Source organism: Girardinichthys multiradiatus, chromosome 24 (genome assembly GCF_021462225.1).
Source record: "Girardinichthys multiradiatus isolate DD_20200921_A chromosome 24, DD_fGirMul_XY1, whole genome shotgun sequence".
In the NCBI taxonomy this organism is placed as follows: domain Eukaryota; kingdom Metazoa; phylum Chordata; class Actinopteri; order Cyprinodontiformes; family Goodeidae; genus Girardinichthys; species Girardinichthys multiradiatus.
The window spans coordinates 19,041,313-19,056,403 of record NC_061816.1 but is presented as its reverse complement, the minus strand read 5'-3'; the positions used below and the strand labels follow the sequence as shown (position 1 = coordinate 19,056,403).

General features: G+C 38.5%; 1 protein-coding gene across 4 annotated transcripts in view; it reads right to left on the bottom strand.

The window, feature by feature from the left end:
• LOC124861780 (cilia and flagella-associated protein 47-like) overlaps window positions 1-15,091 on the bottom strand; it is a 60,914-nt gene that overhangs the window by 26,723 nt on the left and 19,100 nt on the right. For 2 of the 4 annotated variants that reach the window (XM_047355712.1, XM_047355714.1), the window contains exons 27-44: window positions 13,662-13,779; window positions 13,196-13,299; window positions 12,978-13,078; window positions 12,700-12,822; window positions 11,242-11,455; window positions 11,088-11,159; window positions 10,842-10,979; window positions 10,113-10,194; window positions 9,904-9,999; window positions 9,635-9,821; window positions 9,280-9,377; window positions 8,733-8,849; window positions 7,490-7,624; window positions 7,004-7,116; window positions 2,940-3,090; window positions 2,763-2,851; window positions 2,090-2,176; window positions 1,635-1,681 (exon numbers count right to left, since the gene is read on the bottom strand). In XM_047355712.1, coding sequence (XP_047211668.1) covers window positions 1,635-1,681; window positions 2,090-2,176; window positions 2,763-2,851; window positions 2,940-3,090; window positions 7,004-7,116; window positions 7,490-7,624; window positions 8,733-8,849; window positions 9,280-9,377; window positions 9,635-9,821; window positions 9,904-9,999; window positions 10,113-10,194; window positions 10,842-10,979; window positions 11,088-11,159; window positions 11,242-11,455; window positions 12,700-12,822; window positions 12,978-13,078; window positions 13,196-13,299; window positions 13,662-13,779 — 2,072 coding nt within the window. The remainder of the gene's footprint in view (window positions 1-1,634; window positions 1,682-2,089; window positions 2,177-2,762; window positions 2,852-2,939; window positions 3,091-7,003; window positions 7,117-7,489; window positions 7,625-8,732; window positions 8,850-9,279; window positions 9,378-9,634; window positions 9,822-9,903; window positions 10,000-10,112; window positions 10,195-10,841; window positions 10,980-11,087; window positions 11,160-11,241; window positions 11,456-12,699; window positions 12,823-12,977; window positions 13,079-13,195; window positions 13,300-13,661; window positions 13,780-15,091) is intronic. The other 2 variants (XM_047355713.1, XM_047355715.1) reach the window with 1 other exon arrangement.

Genomic DNA, 15,091 nt, shown 5'->3' with positions numbered 1-15,091 from the left:
GCAGAATTAAGACCACAAAGAAGTTGTTTTACTGGTTGTGTCAGATAGATGATGTACCATCAACTGATATGTAAAGACTTTATTTCCTATTTCAAATGTTATTATTTGCATGATGATCAGGAAACTGTTGAACAAATACCTGATAATCTCTAAAGAACGTTGTTTCAAGAACGACTTTTTACCATGACATCAACAAGACAATTAAATGAAACTGGACATTTAGCATATAGAGTGCCCTGGAAAAACATTGATGCCCTGTGCACCTTTTTCCATTTTGTCATACTACAGTTCCAAATGTGATCATAAAACGATGCAAAAAAGACACACTGATCCCAACAAATAAAATATGGTGGTGGCAGCATCATGCTGTGGAGATCCTTTTCTTCACCAGGGAGTGTGAAGCTGGTCATAGTGGTAACATGAGAAAATGTCAAAATGTTTAACTGTCCATATCATGGAATTCAGGTGTTTTAATAACATTTCATTACTGCAGGTGTATAGAATTTAGCTCCTGTAGACAATGGATGGAAGGGGGGATAGGTGGTGCTACAGACTGATTCTACAACCATTTATGAAAGAATGGGTCGTGCTCAGTAGCTTAATGAATTCCTGCAGAGTGAAGAATTATGCCTGTCTGTCTGGCAATCCAGTGGACGAGCCTGGGTTTGGCAGATGCCAGGAAAACTACTTGCCTGACTGCATTGTGTCAAGTTGGAGCAGATGTGATTCTGCTGTGGAGCTGTTTTTCCACGAGTTAGGCTCAACCCCTTATTTCCAGTGAAAGGAACTCTTACAGCTTCAGCATACCAACAGAGATTGGGAAATTTTATACCCCAACCTTTGTGGGAACAGTTTAGAGATGGCCTCTTCTCATTCCAACATGACACAAGCCAAGGTCCATAAAGACATTGACGAGTGACTTGGTTTGAAAGAACTTGACTGGCCTGAACAGAGTCCTCATCTAAACTCAATAGAACACCTTTGGGATGAATTAGACATTGAGACAGGCCTTCTCATCCAACATCAGTGTCTGACCTAACAAATGCTCTTCTGGAAGAATGATCAAAACATCCCACAAATAGTCTTAAACATGGTGGCAAGTGTTCAGTTCATTCTGCTTTTGCAGCCCCCTAGATTAGTTTTGGTAATCAAAGAATTGTGGTCCTACCACCAGCCTCACTTCTTATTTCTCCTGTATTTAAGTCATTCATCTCTGAATCATGTGCCATGGTAGTACCATATTTGAACAAAACCAATCAAAGCATACCAGCAGAACCACCTCATTTCAACTGTAAAGTACAGTGGTGGATAGCTGATAATGTGGGCTTGTTTTGCATTCATAAAATATGGCATCATTGATTGATTTTGGTGTAGTTGCTATTAGATGTGTAATGTACAGTGTAACATGTGGTAACCCATTATGTTTTACACACAGTCATGATAGGAACTAAGTACACAGTCTTTAAAATCTATGGTTTTATGAATTTAATCATATATAGGGTTTTCAGGGCAGTTAATGTTTCAGAAAAAGGTTTCCGTTTTGGGTTAAACATTGTGTGGAATCTGTGGTGCATAAAAATAACACTTTTTCTTTTAGACGATCATACTTATGTTGCGCAGTGTTTCTTACTTACCTTCTGACCCCTCCCCACCAATCACATCTGAAGTCATATTCTTCATACTGAATAAGGAACGAGGAAAGAAAACAAGTAATTCAACATTGATTCAGATGAACCAAAGATAAGTCTAACAACACATTGTCCATATCAAAGTCAATTATTGTTAAATAAATTGTTCTGTGTTCAACTCTAGCCATCTTCCTCCACTATTCATTCATTGTAAAACACAAAGATTCACATCCATTTACTTACTGGAAGCTAGACTTCCCTTTGCAGAAACATCTAAAGAAGAAATTTTCTTATAAATACTACCCCCTGCTTCAACCCTTGTTTCATTGTAGAAACAGCACAGACTTGATAAGAGGTCAATATACTAGCTGTGTCTGGGGTTTTTCACATATCTGAGTCAGAGGAGTTATTCTTTAGCTTGTTTGTGTACTCTGCATGTTGTTGTGAGCAGTGCACGTTACTTGGTATTAAAGAACTCTTGTTGAGAAAGCAGGTTGTTTCTCTTTTCAGGCTCAAGTGGGTTGAAGGTAGATTGCACTAGGACCACCCTAAACACAAAACCAAACAAACATAATCTCATACCTCATTGTATTTGGAATCCTATTTTTCCAGACAGTCATGCATTGTAAAGCAAACATGCAGCAATGATGTATTTTCTGATGTATATTCAATTTACAGCTGCAAAATATGTCACGTCGTCATCACGTTATCAATGTGTGCAAGATTGCAATCACAAAGGACTACTTGAATGCAATATTTGGTAGGTTATATGTGAAGTAACATGCATGCAAAATGTCATTATTATATTTGGGCTGTTGGGTGAACAATCACTGCCCTCAATGGCCACACTGTTCAGTGCAGGCCAACTCCAGAGTCAGGTCACAGCCTGAGACAGGCCCACCCACATAAATTTATTTCAGACACTTACATAAGCGCTCACAAATAAAACTTGTTCAGTTAATCGGTTTGTTCCCATTTAGTGTTTTGTTTGGGAGCACTCAAATAAAACTGCAAGCTTGCATTTAAGTCTTAGAAAAGTGCTATTTATAGAAGTTTGGTATTATTTGAATTTAAGCTTAGCTTACATTGTTTTAAACAGACACGCTAGGTTAGTTTCATCTTTAATTAACTTACCTGAAATGAGCTTCTTTGTTAAATTTGTTGGTTAGTGGCAATTCTATCACTTTGAGTTGGTAACATGGGGAAATCCACTGGACTGCATTCTGTGAAGTAGAGACGCGGTCAGGCAGAAAGACATTTTTTCAAACTAGAAGCAAAAATTCAAGGTGCTCTGTGCTGATTTGTACTCACTGTTGGTGTGATTTGACTGATACGTGTCTTAAGACTGAAAGCGCGAGTGGCACAGCGAATGCCAAAACCAGAGCTGGAGATAAGCAGAAGAACTGCCTCCACTGGGCGCAGGAAGTCACAGCTAAACTGGACGGTCAGTTTAGTGCTTGACCTGCAAAAACAGCAGCAGCAACATCTACTATTGTTTCATTTGCAAAAAATGCTTTTACAGCTTGTTAATTTTACTATTCAAGCTTCAGTTTTTAGGTTGCAACTTTCATGAGTCAGCAAAATCTTTGTACACTGATTCTGCAGAGTTGCTTTGTGCTTCCACACAGTGGTTTTGTCAGAAATGCTGGAGCTTAAAAAATGGGGCAAGGGCTATTTTAATAGCAAGCTCTCAACAGTAAAACTGCTAGAATTAAATGAGCTGGAATACAGTTTGAAGCAAAACTTTCATATCCTGGCCTTTGTGTTAACCTCCTCTGGGAGGGAAGGTGTTATCGCGAGAGTCTGGTGGAGTTTGAGGTTGGTTTTTATGGTTGAACAGGGAGACGGCAGGTTGGTGAAAATAAATCTGGCAAAATTATAAACGTGGTGTTTATGAGTTTTCACTTTGCACTGAGTAAAGTTGAGAGAGGTTCAGACAAAGTATTTTGGAAGTACAACTTCTTTTCTTTTACATTTTCTACCAAAATTTGATCAAACAGATTACAAAAGCATGCAAAGTATGACGGAGTACTTTATTTTGAAGAAATCGTGGCTTACATTGAATACCTGCCATCATCTATTGTTCACTGTTCGCAAAGCAGAAGAAAATCATGTGTTGTACTGAGTGAATCGACTGAAAGGGAACAAAACAATGCTTGACTACATACTAAATAAAAAATGTTCATCTATTTTGCTACTATATTTGAGTTTATCATTAGCACAATCAGAGAGAACATAGTCTTAGAAAACAAGAGCACTGGCACCATGACATAGGTGAAAAAAAGCTGTGTCAAATTATTTAAACAAAGCCTAAAGGAGCAACACCTAAATTGTGATAAACAAATTCTAGTTTATGGTTCAGAAGTTTTCCTTTTGGGGAAATCCTTACTACAGTGGCTTGCAGAAGTACCCATACCCCATCAACTTTTTCACATTTTTTCAAGTTACAACCGCAAACATCAACACATATTATTGGGATTTCATGAGATAGACCAACACAACGTAGTGCATAATTGTGCAGGAAAATGATTGACACATTTGTATTTAGACGCCCTGAGTGAATGGAGGATGTAGAACACCCTTTTCTTGTAGTTACACGTCTATTTGGGGTGGTTTCTAACTGCTTGGCACATTTAGAGCCTGGAATTATTACATCTTTGCAAAATAGCTCATGATCTGTCGGATTGGATACAGAATATCTTTGAACAGGAGTTAAAAACAGGATTTGTTTTTTCCTATTTCTGTCAACACATCTACAGTACAGACCTTCTCATTCAAAGAGTTTCTTTATTTTCATGACTATGAATATTGTAGCTTCACACTGAAAACATCAAAACTATAAATTAACACATGTGGAATTATATACTGAACAAAAAAGTGTGAAACAACTGAAAATATGTCTTATATTCTAGGTTCTTCAAACCTTTTGCTTTGATTACTGCTCCGCACACTCTTGGCATTCTGTTGATGAGCTTCAAGAGGTAGTCACATGAAATGGTTTTCACTTCACAGGTGTGCCCTGTCAGGTTTAATAAGTGGGATTTCAAGCCTTATAAATGGGATTGGGACCATCAGTTGTGTTGTGCAGGAGGAGGATACAGTACACAGCTGATAGTCCTACTGAATAGACTGTTAGAATTTGTATTATGGCAAGAAAAAAGCAGCTAAGTAAAGAAAATCGAGTGGCCATCATTACTTTAAGAAATGAAGGTCAGTCAGTCCGAACAATTGGGAAAACGTTGAAAGTGTCCCCAAGTGCAGTCACAAAAACCATCAAGCGCTACAAAGAAACTGGTTCACATGAGGACCGCCCCAGGAAAGGAAGACCAGGAGTCACCTCTGCTGTGGACGATAAGTTCATCCGAGTCACCAGCCTCAGAAATCGCAGGTTAACAGCAGCTCAGATTAGAGAACAGGTCAATGCCACACAGAGTTCTAGCAGCAGACACATCTCTAGAACAACTGTTAAGAGAAGACCGTGTGAATCAGGCCTTCATGGTAAAATAGCTGCTAGGAAACCACTGCTGAGGACAGGCAACAAGCAGAAGAGACTTGTTTGGGCTAAAGAACACAAGGAATGGACATTAGACCAGTGGAAATCTGTGCTTTGGTCTAATGAGTCCAAGTTTGAGATCTTTGGTTCCAACCACCGTGTCTTTGTGCGGCGCAGAAGAGGTGAACGGATGGACTCTAGATGCCTGGTTCCCACCGTGAAGCATGGAGGAGGAGGTGTGATGGTGTGGGGGTGCTTTGCTGGTGACACTGTCAGGGATTTATTCAAAATTGAAGACATACTGAACCAGCATGGCTACCACAGCATCTTGCAGCGGCATGCTATTCCATCCGGTTTGTGTTTAGTTGGACCATCATTTATTTTTCAACAGGACAATGACCCCAAACACACCTCCAGGCTGTGTAAGGGCTATTTGACCAAGAAGGAGAGTGATGGGGTGCTGCGCCAGATGACCTGGCCTCCACAGTCACCGGACCTGAACCCAATCGAGATGGTTTGGGGTGAGCTGGACCGCAGAGTGAAGGCAAAAGGGCCAACAAGTGCTAAGCATCTCTGGGAACTCCTTCAAGACTGTTGGAAAACCATTTCAGGTGACTACCTCTTGAAGCTCATCAACAGAATACCAAGAGTGCGGAGCAGTAATCAAAGCAAAAGGTTTGAAGAACCTAGAATATAAGACATATTTTCAGTTGTTTCAAACTTTTTTGTTCAGTATATAATTCCACATGTGTTAATTCATAGTTTTGATGCCTTCAGTGTGAAGCTACAATATTCATAGTGATGAAAATAAAGAAAACTCTTTGAATGAGAAGGTGTGTCCAAACTTTTGGTCTGTAATGTTCATGACAACGTTTTAATTATAATCTCTGTTCACACAGACGTGTAGACGATATAATTCCCCCGCGATGCCACTAGTAGGCTCAACAACATGCACAAATAGTTCCTGCTTACAAAACGTGGGAGAAAATGAGCACTTTGGTGGAGAACCGTAGTTAGATTTCAAAGAGTCAGCAGCACAAGTAAGTACTCTGTGATCCACCATTGTTATTGTTCAAATCTTCTTCTGTGGGCTTTAAACTGGTCAACAGCCGTTAGGTCATGCACATAATATTAACTGATTGCAGTCATACTGCGCATGAGCCAGGGCTTCCCCATAAGAAAGATTCAATTTTTCCCCATCTACATGACAACGGAGACCAGAACATTTTCAAACCATTACAAACTTGAACCCATTTTCAATTTGTGCCATTTTCAAAGGAAACGTGGCCCTTCATTTTAAGCACATAAAGCATTTTAAATGCAGGCTAAAATGTTCAGATATTTTCATCTCATCTGATTGGAGTGTTTTTTCCCCTTGTTTTTGGTGTCTACATGATCGTTGCAACTTTAAACTGGACTATGACTTTGCTTCAGCAATGGTTTCTTCTTGCCACTCTTCAGTAACAGCCAGATTTTTTGGAGTGCATGACTAATTGCTGTCCCATCAACACCTGAGCTGCGGATTTCTGCAGTTTCTCGAGAATTACAATGAGCCTCTTGGCTGCTTCTCTTATCAATGCTCTTCTTACTAGGCCTTTCAGTTTAGACGGACAGCCATATCTTGGTAGGTTTGCAGTTGTGCTGCACTCTTTCCGTGTTCTGATGATGGACTGAATAGAGTTCTGTAAGACATTTTGATGTATTTGATGCAGGTGATCACACTGGATTTTGTGAGATACGTCTCTAGCAACTAAATGGGAAAATTAATTTGTAACTTTTTTTAGACACAAAGTTACTGGTTCAAATGAGTTTTACACGGGAAGCTGAAGCAAGATGTATGTACGGCCTTTTCTACTGCAGGGGTGTCATGCTTCAGACATACTTTGTGGGAATGGTGACCATAGATCCACCAGGAAGAGAGAAGAGATGGGCATCTTCTCCTAAAAGGAGGACCTTGTATCTGAGCGGCCTGGAGGAGGGGTTTTTCAGGCACACCTGCAGTTCACAGAAAGCAGTTTATACAAATATGACTGGTGGGTGAGGAAAAACCAAAAATACAGACAAATGCTGCTGTCAGGAAACAATACAACACTAAAGTCTGTTTGTTTAAGCACATAAACATCTACATTTGTCTGTTTGCAATCGTATTGCTGCATGCGGGGCTTTTTCTATAATTCGATTACTGTGTGTGTGTCTGTGTGTGCAATCCCGGTGGTAGTGTTTGTCTGCATGTGTCACATTATCTATCAAGGTTATTAACTCATTTTCTGTATCCTCTGCACTCACATTAATTTACCTTACAATGAGTTTTTTTCTCTCACAAGGCCAAGTGTGTGTGTGTGTGTGTGTGTGCATGTGTCTGTGCTACCTGCTCGCTGAATGTGTTGTGCAGACCTCCTGTCAGAGTAAGGGTCTGTGATGGCTGGTAGTGAGGTAGACCCTCATACAGGTGAACACACAGAAATAAAATCTGCACTGGGTTGGCATCAGAGAGGTCTGTAGGCTAACCACCACCCACACAAACACACAAAAGGATTAGTCTCATTTTTGTGCTAAATACCACAATATGAAACTCAAGTGTTTCTCAAAATATGGAGCAGGTGAAATGATGGAAAATACAGGAGCATTTCAAACAATCACTTATTGATTTGTTGTTTTGCTGGCCAAATTTTTGCCAGTGTTATAATCTCTGTGACGAGCAGCACGGTGTTGAGTCTGTTTTCTCTATAGATTTATCACAAAGATCATTTCCAGACCTACTATGGTATTGCCTTAAATCAGGTACAGTCCATGCCTGAATAATAATAATAACTGTGTAGTTATGTTTATGGGCATATAAATGTGAGAGATAAGGACAGAAAAAGATGAAAGGATGACAGCAGATTTCTTGCAGTAAAAGTTACAAAAAATAGTAAGAACTAAACAGACTGCCTGTTATTTGACAGTAACTACAGTGAAACATAGAAGTAAAATAGCTAATGTTAATGTTTTAATTGAAAAAAATTGCCCATGCAGTATGTTAAACTGTAAATAATTGAGTTTTATAAATTTATTGGGCATCTTTCCACAAATTAACCTTTTTTTCCTAAACAATAACTCTTTTTTTTTTTATTTCACTAAAGTCAGATAGCGAAGTTTGTTTTTACTGCTTTGTGAAAGAGCAGTTTCAACTTTTTTTTGTTCTGAAAAGACCCAATGATAAAATGACTGCAAAACTTGTTCACTTTTTTCTTGACACAAGAGACAAAATAAAAGAAATAGGAAATTAAAACAAATATTGTAAATTTGAATTTTTTTCACTTTTTTCTTTCACAACAACTAAATTTTCCCTATTTTTCCCTAAATGTTGCTGGGACTACAAAAAACCCTGCTAAAATATGCAATTACAATTGAAAAATATTTATTATTATTTTATTTTGTATAAAAACAAATAGCAAATTAAATATATATATATAAATAACATAATGAGGGGTAAATGTAAATACTTTTCATTTATATAAGTGATTTGTTTTTCGCTCACAAATTAAGAGTTGATTGATTGACAATCTTCCAAGAGCAGTGATTCTACGTATGGTGTAAATGTGAAACAAATAGTCACTATTGCTCTTTACCTTTATGTTTATGTTGAGACCAAGTAAGGTTAAAGCTTGAGCCACAATAATATTGTTGTGAAGGATCTGCTCCAGGCTGCTAGGTGTGGTGTACATCCTCCAGAAGTGGCTTCTTATCTAGTCATTAGGAACAAAACAACTAAGTCTAATCAGAATGAACTGATTAGGCCACAGTGACCAGGCTAGCACACAATCTGAGGCACATTCTATACAGTGATATCAGTACACCATAAAGAGGCTCCTGTAATTTTCAGATGATACATTATTACATTAGTGATTTACAGTGCCTTGCTAAAGTTTCAACACCACATTTCTTAAAAAGAATACCATCATTCTCCTTCCACTTAACAATGATGAACTGCTTTATGTTGGTGTATCAGAAAAAGTCCCAATAAGATACACTGAGATATATGGCTGTAATATGACAATCTGAGTAAAGTTCAAGAAGTATAATTACTTTTAAAGTTACCATTTGGTTACCGTTAACCATCCTTCAAAAGAGGCTACACCACCTCCTTTCTTTTGCACAAAGTACAGAGTCACATACCAGATAAGGGCAGTGAGCGGCCACTAGAGCAGCAAGCACCAGTCCGTCTGTGAAGTCCAAATCAAAGTTAACTATCCAGCGCGATGATGGGACTCTATCTGAAAAGCATGGTTATACAACAAGTACTGATTTATTCTGACAGAAGCATTTCAGCGCAATATTAAAGCATAAGAAACAGATTTAAAAGGCTGGTAGGAAATTGTACTATTTGAAGTTTAATATATATAGTTATAGTATGTTTTACTTTTACAGACCTAATTTGCTATTTTGTTCAGTTTTTTTTGGTACAGCAAAAAAGAAGTTTTATCAATCCATGTGCATATGCATCAATGTATATTTAGGAAATAAACCCTACCTGCGTCCCACACTGTCCTTCTCATCTTCTGATAGTTAATGTTAAGCCATGACAGCAAGTAAAGCTCCCGTGGTGAATAGATGTTGCTATCCAGAGGCTGTGAGCCATCAAGAAGAATCTCGTCTGTGTCTCTGGGGTTCAAAGGTGTATTGAGACCTTTCTCTGGCACACGACTTAACACCAGAACCTGTACATGTGGGCAGTAATGTTCAATAAAAGTATTTAGTTAGTAGGCAACATAAACCTCACAAGGCACCCAAGGTGTTCACCTTGTAAATCTGCAAAAGCACATCAGTCCATGACCGTTTGCTCAGAGACTCATACTCCAAAGGGCTACAGTCCAGGCCATTCTCTGTACCTTTTTCCTGAGAAACACAACCAAACACATACATAAGGGCCAACACTCAACAATTAGGATAGAATACTTAAAGAGTTGCAGTAAAGGTTCAAGAACAAACAGGTTCAAGTATATCTATACCTGCAAGGAGCAGCAGTGCCTAAATTCCAAGACATCCAGCAAATACTCCGGTCTGATGTGACTAAGACAGGCTCCCTGCACCCTGAAGACATGATTTTGGTTGGCAAAAATTTTAAAAAGTGACATTTCTGGTTTCGTTAATGTGGAAAAGGATTTTTATTGGATCTGCAATATGTCTTGTGCCTGTGTTTGCTTTGCCTCATCAGCAGTACCTTTCAAAAGTATTCACAACCCTTCAATTGTTCAAATTTAGCCAAGTAACAACTACAGACCTTCAAGTATTATATTGGGATTTTATGTGATAGACCAAAACAACGTAATGCATGATTGTGAAGTAGAATAAAAATGATACAGTGTTCAAAATCCTTTTCAATGAAAAACAAATCTGAAATTTGTGCATCTCTATTCGACGCCCATTACTCTGATACTTCTAAATAAAATCCAGTGCAACCAACTTTCTTGAGAGATCACCTAATTAGTAGAGTCCACCTGTGTGTAATTACATCTCTGCACATACAGAAAAGAGATGTAGAACAATGTATGTTGTTTAAATGGCGTTAACCTAGCACATAAAATCCAGATTAAACACACTGAAGTTTATAGTTGTTACATGAGAAAATGTGCAAACGTTTGGGGGTATGAATGATTTTGAAATTATTTCCATGCCAGGAAACCTCTACAAGATGTATATTTGTTATCGTATATCGTTTGTGTATTTGTGAGGCCTACCTGAGAAAGGCAAGCATAGCTCCATGCTGCTGTTGCAGCTGAGTAGTGCGCTGGTGTACATCATTTGAAAATGTTTGACACAGACGGATACCAGGTATCTGTCGGCCAGTCAAATGATGAAGCATGTCCACTACAGACCTGCAATAAAAAGATCTAGTTCTCTGGGAGTTCAGAAGCCAACACAGCTAACCAAATGTTATAATTATTTAAACGACTCTACACTAACACTTAGTTATCCCCACCCACCTTGTGTCTTTATTTTGGCTCACACAATATGATCGCCCAATGGAGTTGTTTGTCTGGATTTCTGACACAACTCTAAATGGAGACAACGAGGCAAACAGTGTAATAAATAACTTCTAAACAATCAGCTTCATGGGAAATATATGAAAAATATTACCTTCTCAGAGTGTGTGGTATAGAGATGGGGTGTGGTCCATTGGGCCATCCACAGAGACTAAACCACCTCTTCACAGCCAGTAATACATGCTGGTAATACAGCTCTTCCTTTGTGTTCGCAGCAGGGAATTGTGGGATGCAAAGACCGGTTGGGGTGTCTCTTTTAGGAGAGACGTATGTATCTCCACTCACACTGTCACTATATGAGAAGGAGTCTGAACAGGGAAGATGCACATAGATTATATTTTAGTATGACGTTTAAAATGAAACTGGCCATTCAGAAAATGGATAGTCATGGTAATGAATGAGTTCTAAGATGACATATGTACATGTGGTCCTTATCAAGTCAAAATAAGGTAAATACAACCTCAGATGAACTTTTTCACTTTACAACCACAACTTTCAATGTAATTTATTGGGATTTTATGCAACTCACCAGCACAAAGTGGCACTATGAAGTAAAAAAAATATACAAGGTTTTTAGTTTTGTTAAACAAATAAAAATCTGGAAAGTGTGATGTGCAAATGTATTTAGCCCTCCTGAGTCAACACTTTTTTAGAAACACCTTTCGCCACAAGTACTGCTGAAAGTCTTTTGAGGCATGTTTCTACCTGCTTTGGACATCTCAAGTCTAAAATCTTTGCCCATTCTTTACTGTTAAATAGCCTGGTTTGAGTCAAATTAGACAGAGTGTATGTGAACATACATTTTCACGTCTAGCCGCACAATCTTGATTTGCCTTAGGTCTGGGCTGTGACTGGGCAATCTTTACACATTTACATACTTTGATCTAATCCATTCCATTGTAGCTCTTGCTGTATCTTTAAGGTCATTGTCCTGCTGGTCACAGGTGCCCAACTCTTTTGCATCCCTTCTCCAACACACCAGAATCCAATGGCTGAATTCCTTCATCAGCAGTCCTTATTCCGCCCTGCAGAGGCCTGGTAAGGAGCAATTCAATGAATTCAGGCGTGTTGGAGAAAGGATGCATCTAATTGTTGCTGGGTAGTAGCTCCCTATGACTGGAGTTGGGCACCCCTGGTCAAACAGGGATTTATTTCCCTGTATTTAGCTCCATCCATCTTCCCATCAACTCTGACCAGCTTCTCTGTCCCTGAAGAATACAATCCCCCCAGCATGATACTGCCACCGCCATGTTTTTACCATGAGGATGGTGTGCTCAGGGTGTTGCTGTGGAGATGCTAAATTAATACCAAATATTTGCACATTTCTCATAACAATTTCAATTAAATACCTCACTTTGGCTATAAAGTGTTAAAAAGTGGAAATGTTCACAGGGTATGAATATTGTACCAAGACACTGCTCTTAAATCAAAGACAATAAGGACCATTTGAGTGTTTTAATTGTGCTGTGACATGTCTTAGATTTAAAAAGAGAGTGCACTTTCTACCACAACTGTAGCACATAAACACAATCACAAAGAAGCAATTTCTAACCCGAGTTGTTGTATGTTGAGCTGCTCTGGTCAAATGATGACACGGAAGATAAAGACGTTATCGGGCCAGATGCAGGACTCGGCGTGTGATACCTTTGAAGAATCACCTCTACAGCTGTGGCCCCTTTATGAAATATGTCAAATCAAAAGCAAAGCTATTTGTTTAAAAGGTATCCATGCAGATTGTGGTTTATTTTATTTCAGTTGGCCTTCAGCGTTTTTAGGCAGAACATCAACTCATTTTCATCCAGTGTTTTCATAGATCTCACAGTGCAGTACCTGTCTTCAGAACTATCTGTTGATCAGAGCAGTGTAGCGCCATGTAGGGCCAGACTGTTAACAGACAGTTATCGGCAACTGCACACAGCCCAATCTTGAATCTGAAGAAGTGAAACGTCACAGAGACAGAAAACAATTGATTCTAAAGCCAAAATCTACATTTTCCCTTATGCAACCCTTATGTGTCTCCCTTTCTCCCTATTTAAACTAAAGGTTACCTGTTGTGCATGTGGTCACTGAAGGTGATGGCTGTGCACAGCGACAAAGGGACAGCAGAGTAGAATGACACTTCACACAGTAGAGAGATAACATCGGTTTCCTGCTGGTTGGGAGAGAGCAGATTAAATAAATTAAATATGTTCAAAGGAATCTCAGCTAAATCTGAGACTAGATCTGTGTGCTGGAAGAAGAGTCTAAGTCTTTACGCAGAACGTATCTTCAACCTTTCTATGGATCTAGAGTGCATGAACTTGGACCAAAGATTTGAGCCTGCCATGAGAATTATACTGTGGTTTTTATATTTAAAATCTTGAAATATAACCTCATCCAAAACAATTTAATGGATATATTTCTAAATCTCATTCTCAGTGCAATGTTTACCAACCTGAACAACAAGTAACATAGAACAGTTTTTTTTGTTTTGATCTGGCATGTTATATTATTAAGCTGACTCCAGACTTTTACCTGGTTGTAGTCCTGGGCAGGAGTATTATTTTGATCAGGAAAGATGACGGAAATAGGCTGCATCTTAGTTCCATCCTCCATTTCCACATCATCAACTGTGGCTGATAAGGTCGTTCCACTACAAGCAAAAAATAGCCGACAGCTGACCACCCAACATAGACCAAAGATTTAAATAATCTGTCATTGAATGTGAAATACCAGACCTAGTGAGTCCAACATAACTGGAAAGAACTAACTAAGCATTTCACTTTTACAGTGCCTTGAAAAGTATTTGTATCGCTTTAACTTTTTCACATTTTGCAACATAAAAACCACAAAAATATCTTTTAGCATCCCTACAGTAAGACCTGGTGGTGGCAGATTCATACTGCTGTGTTGAATGTTATGTGTAAAAAGGTATGCGTAAAATGTGTGTAAAAAGTGACGTGCATTTGTATTTAGTCCCCTTTATTCTAACTTCCCCAGACAAAGTCCTGCCACTTGATTATGTGGTAGAATGGCCCAGTCAAAGTCCAAACATTAATCCACTTAAGAATCTCTGACACTGCTGTTCACAGATGCTCTCCATCCAACCTGATTTGCAAAAACAACAGTGAGATGGGCAAAAAAAAAACTCTGTCACCAGATGTGCAAAGCTGAGAAGACCTTCAGCTGTAATTGCAGCAAAGGTGGGGCTGAATAGAAATGCACGGCAAATGATCCAGATGTCAATTTATTGTTAAAAAATTTTGTTTTACTCTGTCTCATAAAATCCAAATAAAACATAGTTGTACCATTATAAAATGTGAAATAGTTCAAGGAGTGTTAATACTTTCACAATCTTTGAACCACATGAAGGCTGAACAGGTTTGCATGTAAAAGTTGCTATAAAAGCAATATTAGAACTGTAACGGTAAATGACTGACGAGGCAGTCGACTTGCAGCTAGCAAATATAACTCCTAAAAATTGTTTGACATTAAACAGGACCGTAAGTGCCGTTTCCAGAGCTGACTGTTTTAGATTGGTCAGGAATATTCATCTAAAACATACTACACTTGAAATGTAGTAAGAAAGCTGAACTTGTGAATTTGTGACCATTTATTAGAAACCAAACACCTTTTTTAACAGCTTCTTCTCTTTAGGCATCTTAAATAACCAGCTTAACTGTTAAACCAAAATGTTAGAGTACGTCCAGCTGTGGAGGTGTGAGTTTTTATTCACAATATATTTATTATACATCATTTTTAATCCTCCACTGTAAATTCTTTCACTCTTTATGATCTGATTGATTTAAATAAAACAAAGACTCCCAGATGAATAAGTGTCAGCTTCTGAGTAGGGCTTTGTTTCCTCTGAATTAATTTAGCCCAGAAGGCTTAACACAGATGGCTTATTGTCACGAATTAGAAAAATAATTATGAAAATAAAAATCTATCGTTGTTATTGCTCT